Here is an 11658-nt window from a genome sequence, read left to right as displayed (position 1 = left end):
TGTGAGTTCGAGCCCCACATCTGGCTCTGCACTGACTGCAGGGAGCCTGCTTGAGATTATCCCTCTCTCTCTGCCCCTCCTCCACTCTCACACTCTCTCTCTCAAAAATAAACAAACATTAAAAATAAATAAACTTAAAAAAATAAAGTTGGTTTAAAAATTAGAAAAGTAAAATGACTTGTGAAGACAATGTTAACACAGAATGATACTATTGACAGATTATCAACACAGAAAAAAACAATAATTTTTTTATTATTGTACTTAAAACGATGAAGACTAAAGAAAAATATATCCCAATGCCAACAATGGTTTGTTTCGTAGGATCTAAATTTTTTTTTAATTTCCAAAATGTTCATAATATATGTAATTTTATAGTCAAAATAACTTTAAAGATAAGTCTATGAAAATGGAATCGTAGTTTTCAACGACCAGCGGGTTCAAGCGTCATGTGTTCGGAGGTAGATGCACTAGCTTTTGAAATGTCAGCCCTGTTGCTGGGGAGGGAAGAGATGAGCGGGGCAGGAAGAACGGTTCTCGCCATTGCTTCGCAGCGTCTCAGTCCTGTCCCACGACCCAAGTCAAACAAATGTATTAAACGCCTCAACCTCTCTGATCCGTCCCCAAAACGGCAAAGGAGGTAGCGGTGGGGCAGACAGACAGCGCACCTAGACCGCCGCTGCCTGGATCGCGGTCCGGAGGCCCAGCAGAGTGCCCGCCGGACACTAGCAGCCGCGAGCCGCTCAGGCCCCGCCCACGCCCCGCCCACGCCCCAGGCCCCGCCCACGCCTCAGGGCCCGCCCAGGCCCCGGTCAGAGCCAGGTCCCACCCACTGCCGTCACGTGGTGGGGCGCAGGGTTCAGCCTCAGGCTGGTGTCGCCGCGCCGTATTCGCCATGGAGCTGGTGCCGAGGACCTCTCCCGTGGTGCTGCTGCTGCTCTTGCTGCTGGGCCTGAGTACCGGTAGGTTCGGGAAGAAAGTGCACCAGAGGCCGGTGCATCCTTCTCCAGGGATGAGAGTCTGTTAGTGGGTTTGTGCTTTTTAGAGCAAATGCCTTTCCCCGTTTCTACCTTCCGTGATCAAACTGCTTTAGGACCTAGCTCTTTTTTTCTTTTTTTTCTTTTTTAAGATAAAATACTAAGTGCTTTTAATACCCCTTCCTGGCGCTGAATAGTCTGGTGCTCCTCTCTTCCCTACGCCTAGGTAGGAGCAATTGTGCAAATTACTTGAGTTGGGGAAACTGCTGGTGGGTGAGGTTGCCACGATCCTAAATCCACCTCCCTTTTCCTGCCGTGATTGGCTGCTAAGTGGGATTATGGGGACTTTTTCTTTTGGGCTGAAACATGCGGTCCAAAGGACCCTGAAAAGTCCTACCTCGAATGGGACGTTTCATTGAGATAAGGGCTTTTTCTCTCTACTTGATCCGTACAGACAGGATAACATCTCCCTTCACTGCGATTCTTTTTGACAAGAACAAATTCGTGTTTAACAGGATGACTTGGAAATTGATTTTCAGTCTTTCAGCAAAATGTCTTGTGGTCTGAATCCAGATCTGGGAACTGGAACTGGCCGCAGACTTGCCTTGTGACTTGAGGCGGGTTGCTCCACATTCCTCCTCTTCCCTTGTGTAACTGGGTATACTCTGGCCCTTCAGCTTGGGTCTGGAAAATGTTGTCAAATAGGTTGTCCATCCCCTCCCCCCCCCCCCCCCCCCAAATTTTAACAGTGCTCACTGCCAAGGAAGGGAGGAGTGCCAGCCATTAAGTCAAAAGGGACCCAGGCCGTATCTGTTACTTTCCAGGAGGTAGTGTGATCTTCTGTCACCCGTACCTCAAATCTTACAGCCACATCTATGATCTAGCCATTCTGTTCTGCCCCTCAAGCCACTTTCTGGTTTTCTTAATCAGTTACAAAACCCCTTTGTCTCCTCATCTACTCCCTTCTTTTCTTTTGAGACCAGTTTTTGTTGCTTTCCTTGTCACGGGGGCTTGGAATTTAAGAAAAGAGGAAGTGGAAGGCAGGAAACGCCCATCATCGAGGGTGGCCTCTCATCATCTTTGCACATTATTGGCCTTTTTTTTTTTCACCCTCAGAGGGTATTTGAGAAAAACAACTGTAACTTGAGAGTTGTTACTTTAGCAAAGGTGACATAGAAAATGTGCATAACTTACTCTTTTCTGATACCTATTTTGCAGATGCTACAAAGATAACTAAGGAAAATTGGAGCTGCGGGATTGAAGGATGTACATGTATATATATGACTTTTAATCTATGGAATATCTTTCTTTTGCTATTTGGAAAGCCAGACTGCCTTCCCGAAAAGTGATGCTGTGTGCACTCTGGCCAACAGTGCTGAGGGCCGGTCTCCAGCCTCCTTGTGGACATTGAGCACCCGCCATTATTTTGTTGTCTATCAAATAAGCGAAGATTTTTTTAGTGACCTCATATTGCTTTACTTTTCATATATGAATATTAGTGATGTTAACCCTTTTTAAGTTTATTTATTTTGAGAGAGAGGTGGGGTGGGTGCAGGGAAGGGGTAGGGTAGAGAGAGAGGGAGAGAGAGAGGATCCCAAGCAAGCTCCAAGCTGTCAGTGTAGAGCCTGACTCAGGGCCCAAACCCGCTAACCATGAGGTGGAGCTGAAATCAAGAGTCAGAGGCTTAACCAGCTGAACTACCCAGGCGCCCCAGGGTCTTCCTGTTTTCAATTTATCTACACAGTGGGGCGCCTGGGTGGCTCAGTCAGTTAAGCGTTTGTCTGTCTCTGCTTCTCAAAAAATAAAATAAAAACGTTAAAAAAAGTAAAAAAAAAAATTGATCTATACAAGTAAAGAAAATTGCTGTTGTGCATATTTGTCACAGATCTTTCTTTGTTTGCCTTTTAATTTAATTTTATTATTATTTTTTTTAATATTTATTTTCTTTTTGAGAGACAGAGTGCAAGCAAGGGAGGGGTAGAGAGAGAGACAGATATAGAATCTGAAGCAGGCTCCAGGCTCTGAGCTGTCAGCACACAGCCCCACATGGGGCTCGAACCCACCAAGCACGGGATCGTGACCTGGGCCGAAGTCGGACACCCAACCGACTGAGCCACCCAGGCGCCCCGATTTTATTTTTGATGTACATAAATTTTATTGTACAAAAAATGTAACAAGTTTCTGTCCTCAACTCTGTTGATGGTTTTCTTTATATCTGTGGGGTATGCCTACATCATTTCCCCATCCAGAGATCAGAAAAACATTCAATTATATTTTCATATTATTTTTAATATCAAAATTTTAGAATTGAAATACTTTATCCACTTGAAATTTATTTTGGTTTAGAGTGTTAAGTAAGGACCTACATTTGTGGGGGCACCTGGGTGGCTCAGTCAGTTAAACGTCTGACTCTTGGTTTCACTTCGGGTCATGATCTCACAGTTCTTGAATTCCAGTGCCTTGACTGGCTCTGCGTGGACAGCACTGGGCCTGCTTGGGATTTTCTCTCTCCCTCTCTCTTTCTCTGCCCCTCCCCAGCTTGCTCTCTCTGTCTCTCTCTCTCAAAAAGTAAATAAACATAACATTTTTTTTTAAAAAGGACTTAGATTTTTTTTTTTCCTTCACAAAAGCTAACAGTTGCCCCAATATAATATAGTGACTCTTGGTCTCTCTAATTTGGGATACCTCTTTAATAATACATTAAATGAGATACAAAAGCTAGCGTCTTCCATTTTGAGATTTTTTCCTTTTTTCCCCAAAATGTAAATCTCTCTCTCTTTTTAAAACAGAATTGTGGGGGTGCCTGGGTGGCTCAGTTGGTTAAGTGACTTCGGCTCAGGTCCTGATCTCGAGGTTCATGAGTTCAAGCCCCGCATCGGGCTCTTTGCTATCAGTGCAGAGCCTGCTTGGGATTTTCTCTCTCTCTTCCCCTACCCCACTTGTGTTCTCTCTCTCTCTATCTTAAATAAAATAAAGTTAAAAAAAAAAAGAAAAAACAGAATTGTAAAAGTGTTCATGCCTACTGTTAAAAATTCAAATATTACAGACGGTGCAGAGGAAAAAGTGAAAGCCCCCAATCTCCTCTGCCACTAGTAAGTTTGGTTTGTTTTTTTCACAACTGAAGTGTCTTTTCCTTATCTCCCCACTATATTAGAGTGAGTACCTTGCCAAAAATATAAACCACGTCATCTCTAGCTTAGCATGGCCATCTCTACAGCCTTGGAATTTACCTGGATGGTTGACCTTCAGGAAAATCACGTTGTGCTTCTGTTTCAGGAGCAGTCATTGACTGGCCCGCAGAGGAAGGAAAGGAAGTGTGGGATTATGTGACTGTCCGCAAGGATGCCCACATGTTCTGGTGGCTCTATTACGCAACTAACCCCTGCAAGAACTTCTCAGAACTCCCTCTGGTCATGTGGCTTCAGGTAAAAGTGGCCTGGCTGCCTGGCCCGGTTTTCCCCTCTTACCACTTTGCTGGCTCGTAAAAGCTCACCGCTCAGGGGGGAAGGACTGATCTGGGGGGTTTCTGGCTGGGGGGGGGGGGGTTGGTGTCCTCCTGAGGCAGGCAAAGACAATGGTATGCTAAGAGGCCAAATCAGAGAGTGAGGGGTGCTAGCCTTTGCAGAGGTCTTTTTATATTGAGCCCAGTCAAGGGACGCCTGGGTGGCTCAGTCAGTTAAGTGTCCGACTTCAGCTCAGGTCATGATCTCATGGTCTGTGAGTTCGTGCCCCATGTCGGGCTCTGTGCTGACAGCTCGGAGCCTGGAGCCTGAATTCTGTCTCCCTCTCTCTCTGCCCCTCCCCCACTCATATTCTGTCTCTCTCTCTCTCAAAAATAAATAAACATTATATTGAGTCCAGTCAGTGGCAGGATGCCTTAGCGGAAGCTCCTGTAGACCCCTGTGACTAAATGCTGACAAGTGTTCAGAAAGGTTCCCGAGCAGCCCTTTCTCTCTGTCTCTTCTCCTAGTCCTTCCTAGACCCTAACTCCTTGCCCCCAGAAAAGCCCCCTTTTGAAAGGACTCAGCCTTTTGTATCTTAGAATTCAGTGTTGGGTCCTATTCTCCCTGAGTGTGTTTGGGTTTTAATCTTGAGCTCTGATTGTAGGATGGAAGGCTGGGAACCGGTTGGAGGCAGCTTTGGGGGGCAGGCAGAGGATCCTCTCTTGCATTCCTAAAATATTTGCCTAGAGGTGGCCCACACCCACCTGGAAGACCAGCCTTTAGGGAGGGGTTGACGAACATAGTTTTGCTTCAGCTTCTGGAAACTGGCGGTATGGCCCAGATTGGGCGCCAGGTTGCGCACCAGTAAATAGGGTGTCAGGGTACTCCTCTCCATGGGATGCACGTGTCACTTCCTCCCAAAATGTCAGTATTCACGAGCACCCTGCTGGTGCCCTGGGCTTGGCCTCCTCAGCTAGCCCTGGCGGACTCTCCTGATGAGACAGAGTGCAGGTGAGCCCTGTGCGGAAAGGGGGCGTTATCACAACTGTCTCCTTTGAGTGCTGGAGGTGAGGCCTGGCCCGAGGGTGCAGATGTAAAAGTGTCTGAGAAGAAGATGCCACGGGTGTATCCCAGTGCCCTTCTGTCCACCCAGGGCTGCTGTAGGTAGAGATGCTGAAGGGTTCCGTTTTCTGGGCTTTGGTTTTTGTTTGTTTGTTTATTATTTTTTTTAATTAAAAAAATTATTTATTTTTGAGAGAGAGTGAGACAGACAGACAGAGTGTGAGCAGGTGAGGGGCAGAGAGAGAGGGAGACTTAGAACCAGAAGCTCCAGACCCCAAGCTGTCAGCACACAGCCTGACACTGGGCTCGAACCCATGAATTGCGAGATCATGACCTGAGCCTAAGGCAGGTGCCCCACCATTAGAGCCATCCAGGCGCCCCTGGGCTTTGTTTTTTAATCTGAGGGATTTTAAGGTTTTTCAGCTTTTTCTTCATCAGCAGGACTCTTACCACCGTCAAGTGAAAGCTTCTATACAGAGCCCAAGTGGAAAGCAGAAGGGCTGGAGTGTAGGCCGGGTCCTACCCTGGCCGCCTTCCCTTTGTCACATGCTTGCCCCTCAAGCACCTTCTGGGCTCTCAGGAATTTAAAAACCATTGAATTTCAGAAGTTGCAAAACCTTCCTATTTTATCTTGATTAGTTGCCAACATTTTATTTTATTTTATTATTTTTTTAATGTTTGTTTATTTTTAAGTGTTTATTTATTTTTGGAGAGAGAGTGCAAACAGGGAGGGACAGAGAGAGGGGGAGACACAGAATCCGAAGCAGGCTCCAGGCTCTGAGCTGTCAGCACAGAGCCCGATGCGGGGCTCAAACTCATGAACCGTGAGATCATGACCTCAGCTGAAGTCAGCCACTTAACTAACTGAGCCATCCAGGTGCCCCGATGTTTATTTATTTTTGAGAGAGAGAGAGAGAGAGAGAGAGAGAGAGCAAGAGCATGAGTGGGGAAAGGGCAAAGAGAGAGGGAGACACAGAATCCGAAGCAGGCTCCAGGTTCCGAGCTGTCAACGCAGACCCCAAGGTGGGGCTAGAACTCATAAGCTGTGAGATCATGACCTGAGCTGAAGTCGGATGCTCAACTGACAATGCCCCGGCACTGAGCTCTGCTCACAGTCCTGCCCTGCCATTGGCCCTGGATGCACACAGTATTGAGTCCTTCCTGCCCTGGGACTTCTACATTTACTAAATTATATCCCAGGATCCACATGATCAAACTGCCCTTCAGTCTGCGTCCCTTGGTGGTCTGCAGGGACAGAGGAGAGGTGGTGGGGTGAGGAGTCACAGGGCCCCAGGTCCAGACCTGGCAAAATGGACCCCTAATTGCCATGTCCCTTACCTGGGCCTTACTGTTCATCTTGGAGATGAGAGGGGTTGGCCAAGGTGTTTTGAAGGTCAGTGCCCAGCGTGCCCCATGGCGGGTCAGGAGTCAATCTCAGAGGATCAGAGGTAGGAAAATTCCTTCTGGGGCTCGTAAGCCACGGGTATTTATTTATTTATTTATTTATTTATTTATAAGCAATCTTTACACCCAACACGGGGCTTGAACTCACAACCCCAAGGTCAAGAGTCGCATGCTCTACTGACTGAGCCAGACAGGTGTCCCTGAGTCTTTTCCCTTTAGAAAGACTTCAGCAGTTACCAGGGGCTCTGTCGGTACAGACCCCCTGGTTCACCAGGTCAGTTGTGTCTTTCGTAGAATGTTGACCGAGCCAGCACTAAATCATAAATCATTTAGAGTGAATGTGGTCATTGTTATAATGACCAAGATTTGACTAATGTTTTCTCTGGGCTTATTTTGTTGTTTATTTTCTCTTCCACAGGGTGGTCCGGGCGGTTCCAGCACTGGATTTGGAAACTTTGAGGAAATTGGGCCCCTTGACAGTGATCTCAAACCACGAAGAACTACCTGGGTACAGTGAGCACAGCCTAACTGAAACTGCCCTGTGGCCTCTCCAAGGCTGAGCCCTACCTGGCCCCTACCCCATTCTGGGTGGGGTCACAGATTCAGCAATCCCGCTCCATCCTCTTCCCCAGGGGTCCTGGGCCTTGTGCACTTGTCCCTAGGCTTCCGCTCTAGCCAGCTTCTTCCATTTCTGGGGGCAGCTTGTCCGTCCCCTGGCTCTCTTCCCTTCCCACATCGGTGACCTTTCCATCCACTTGACGGCCGAAGCCTATTCCAGCAGACAACCTGGACCTTGTCATTTCCTATTTGGCCATCTCTGCAATCTGACCGCAGGATTCCACCCTCGGCCATGACGTCCAATCCTGTCCCCTCTCCACTCTCCTACCCTGCTTCTTGACTTCATCAAGACTTCAGAGCCTTTGTCCTCTACCTTTTCGGTGTCTCTCTTGTTCTGTCTCCACCCCCTCCCTCGTTCTTGGTTTCACGTCCCGCCCTAACCCCTCTCTGCTCAACCCCTGGCTCCTTCATCCTTCTCCCCAAAGAGCCAAGCCACCCCCAACCTTGGATCAGTCGCACTGTGCACCTGCTCGGCCCCTGCTCCTGGGTGCCAGACACTGGCGGGCAAAACCACAACCTGGCTGTGGGCTTTGCCTGAGCTCGTGGCTGCCCTCTGCTGTGTGCTGCTGCTCTGCTCCCTCCCTGTCTGCCCGGTCTCCCTGCCTCACCGAGAGGACAGAGTCATTGCCTGTGACCGGCTTTCCCCTGTCCTCTCTACCCCTTCCTGCCCCTTACTATCCTCCTGCCCATCTCAAAATAACACGAGGCCCCTCTCTGCTGGGGTCCCTTTCTCAAAGATTACACTTGGACAGTTAGTACCTTTCTACATCCTTATGCTGTCTGTAGGCTCTCTGTTCCCTGGGCTACAGACATGCACAGGTTTTTCCCAACCTACTACCAAGCGCCTCCCGCTACTACCTTTTCTTGAAAGAATTCTTTATACAGGCATACCTTGGAGACGTTGCGGGTTTGGTTTCCAGACCTACAGTAAAGCGGGTCAAATGAATTTTTCGATTTCCCAGGGCATAGAAAAGTCATGCTTACACTATACCGTGGTCTGTTACATGTAAAACTATGTACGTTAAATTAAAAATACTTTATTGCTAAAAACAGCAATACTCATCTGAACTTTCAGTGAGTCCTAATCACTGGTTACAGAGCACTGTAACAAGCACAGTAATAATGAAACAGTTTGAAATATTGCAAGAATTACCAAAATGTGACACAGAGACACGAAGCAAGCAGATGCTGTTGGGAAAATGGTGTCTGTAGACTTGCTCAACACAGGGCTGCCTACAAACCTTTAATTTGTTAAAGAAAAAAATGCAGTAAAACAAGGTGTGCCTGTATTTACTGCTGTCTAGTCTTTACCTCCTATTTTTTTTAAAAAAATTTTAATATTTATTTATTTTTGAGAGAGAGAGAGAGAGAGACAGAGCACAAGCAGGGGAGGGGCAGAGAGCGACAGAGACACAGAATCCAAAGCAAGCTCCAGGCTCTAAGCTGTCAGCACAGAGCCCTGTGCGGGCCTCGAACCCACAGACCGCGAGATCATGACCTGAGCTGAAGTCGAATGTTTAACCGACTGAGTCACCCAGTGGCCCCTGGTCTTTACCTCCTATTTATGTCTTAGCCCAGAGCTTTCTCACCTGGGGGCTGGGTGCTGGGGGCAGGAGAGAGTACTTATTAGGGAACCCAGTGCACATTAGCTCTAGGATGCAGTACACTTATCTCTGTGGCCGTGACAAGGTTGGGAAGCACCGGCCTGACCCACTGTAGTCTCTCCCCAGAGCTCTGCTGGAGCTGTTGTCCCCAAGGGTGTGCTGGCTTCCCAGTTCCAAAGTCCCGTTAGATCCTTCATGGGATTCTTTTCATTGGATTTCTTTGCCACACTGTTGGCCATTCCCATGTCTTAGATATTGTTGTTTCCTGTACCCTGTCCTAGGTAACATTCTCTTCTATGTGTTCTTTGGGCGGCCTTGTCCTCTCAAACTGCTTTAATGACACATAGAAGGTGATGCCCCCCAAGTCAGCATCTCTGGCTCAGAACTTTTTGCCCAAGAACTATTTCTCCATTTGCCTCTGAGATGCCTCCTTGTGGCTGTCTCTCGTACGTGCCCGGTTCGACATATCCCAGGCCATATTCATTATTACACAAGACCCTCTATCCACCCACAAAACCAGCCAACTCTCATGTGTCCCTTGTGGTAAATGGTACCACCATCCAATCAGATGCCTGAGCCAGAAACGAGAGAGCCATCTCATCTTCCCCTGCCCCTCCCTCTCCCACACCCCCTCATCCAATCAGTTTTACCTAAAAATGAATTTTTTAAAGTATAGCTTTATTGAAATACAATTCACATACCATATAATTCACCCATTTAAAGTATACAATTCAATGGCTTTTCATATATTCAGAGTTTTACAACCATTACCACACTCAATTTCAGACCATTTTCACTAGCCTCCCATCCCAGAAAACTTCATACCCCTTAGCTGTTAACCACCAATCTCTCCTTAGGCAACTTGCCGCGAATCAACTTTGTCTCTGTTGGGTGCTCTTTCCTGCTTTGTCAAAGATTAGTTGGCCATACGTTTGTGGGTCTAGTTCTGGGGTTTCTATTCTATTCCATTGGTCTATGTGTCTGTTTTTGTGCCATCAACTTTGTCTCTGTAGACTCGCCTGCGTTAGCCGTTTTGTAACAATGGCGTCATACAGAATGTGGCCTTGGGCGTGTGGCTTCTTTCACTTAGGATAACATTTACAAGGTTCATCCATGTAGGATATACCACTCCCTCCCTTTTTGAAGGCTGAATACTAGGCCATCGTATGGATATGCCACATTCTGTTTGTTCATCTGGTGACGGACACTTGGGTTGTTTCTACCTGTTAGCGCTCATGAACAGTGCAAGGAACACTGGTGTACAAACATTTGTTTTGAGTTCCTATTTTCAGTTTCCGAGTGGAATTGCTGGGTCACGTGGTGACTCTGTGTTGAATACCCGAGTGCTGTTAATATCCTTCATCCCTTTTCCATCCTCTCTAGGGGCTGCTTTCAGAGTGCCTCTACAATGCAAATCACTCCTTAGTTTAATATCTTTTAGTTCCCAGAAGACCAGATCCAGATTCCTGGGCATGACCTGGTCTCTGCCCACCTCCTGCCACATTTCCAACATCCGAGCCAGTACACTCTACCTTCAGGCCCCGGCCCGGGCAGTTTCTTGATTTGGACTTCATTCCTTTGGCCACTCATTCACACCTAGCTTACCATACTCAAATCGAGATTCTGTAACTCTGAGCCTCTTTGGAAGAGGTATTAGGATAGATTCCGTACTTGTAGTGCACCGGGAGGCCAGGCCGGTGTGGAAATTGGATTCACCTTAAAGAAAACTGCTATGTGGTATTCAGACCTTGGACATACCCTCACTGCTTCCAGCTGTTGCTTGGACCACGTGGTTCTACCAGAGCTAACGTATTACATTTAGGACCCCGTATTGTGTGAAAACTGACCGCTTATGTGTTTTGATCCCCGTGTATGTTAACCTTTCCTTCTTGCCTCTCCTTTTCTTCGCCTTAGTAGCCTATGTTTATAATTTTTTGAAATCCCTTTTAGCAGTAGGCTTGTAAGCACACTGATATCCTCGCGTGTAGGTTTTGTTGAGCTCATAGAAGAGAGTGGAAAGACAGTTGGTGACTGACCAATGGTGACACTTGACTTTCCCGTGTGACGTGTAGCTCCAGTCGGCCAGTCTCCTATTTGTGGATAACCCTGTGGGCACTGGGTTCAGTTATGTGAACAAGAGTGATGCGTATGCCAAAGACCTCGCCATGGTGGTGTCAGACATGATGATTCTCCTAAAGACCTTCTTCGATTGCCACAAAGAATTCCAGGTAAGCTGTAACTCGGGGTCAGCTAAGCAAAGCGCTCACAGTCCCACTGTTACATCCATCCTAATAAACTTAAATTTCCCCAAGAGTTCAATGTCCAGCTGTTATCAGAGACAACCCTTCTGCACCCGAGATCAGGTTGTGGCCTTCTGTTTCTGTCATCTCTCAAGGTGGTTTTAAGCTTGAAAGAATGACCTTGGAGCCTGGTACTCTAACCAGATAAGCCTGGTACTCTAACCAGATAACCAATAAAAGCAGATTTTTGTCTGGCCATTACATGCAATAGAAATATGAAATTATGTAAAAAAATGCACTCGGGATATTTAA

The 11658-nt window shown here is 47.2% G+C and overlaps 1 protein-coding gene across 1 annotated transcript in view; it reads left to right on the top strand.

The window, feature by feature from the left end:
- Window positions 1–824: 824 nt before the first annotated feature.
- SCPEP1 (serine carboxypeptidase 1) overlaps window positions 825–11658 on the top strand; it is a 32155-nt gene continuing 21321 nt past the window's right edge. The window contains exons 1-4 of the mRNA XM_015088386.3: window positions 825–959; window positions 4252–4400; window positions 7303–7392; window positions 11179–11334. Coding sequence (XP_014943872.2) covers window positions 893–959; window positions 4252–4400; window positions 7303–7392; window positions 11179–11334 — 462 coding nt within the window. The 5' untranslated portion in view covers window positions 825–892. The remainder of the gene's footprint in view (window positions 960–4251; window positions 4401–7302; window positions 7393–11178; window positions 11335–11658) is intronic.

The sequence above is a fragment of the Acinonyx jubatus genome, chromosome E1 (assembly GCF_027475565.1).
Source record: "Acinonyx jubatus isolate Ajub_Pintada_27869175 chromosome E1, VMU_Ajub_asm_v1.0, whole genome shotgun sequence".
NCBI classification, from domain to species: domain Eukaryota; kingdom Metazoa; phylum Chordata; class Mammalia; order Carnivora; family Felidae; genus Acinonyx; species Acinonyx jubatus.
The sequence above is the reverse complement of the archived record's forward strand: the minus strand, read 5'-3'. Positions and strand labels throughout refer to the sequence as shown.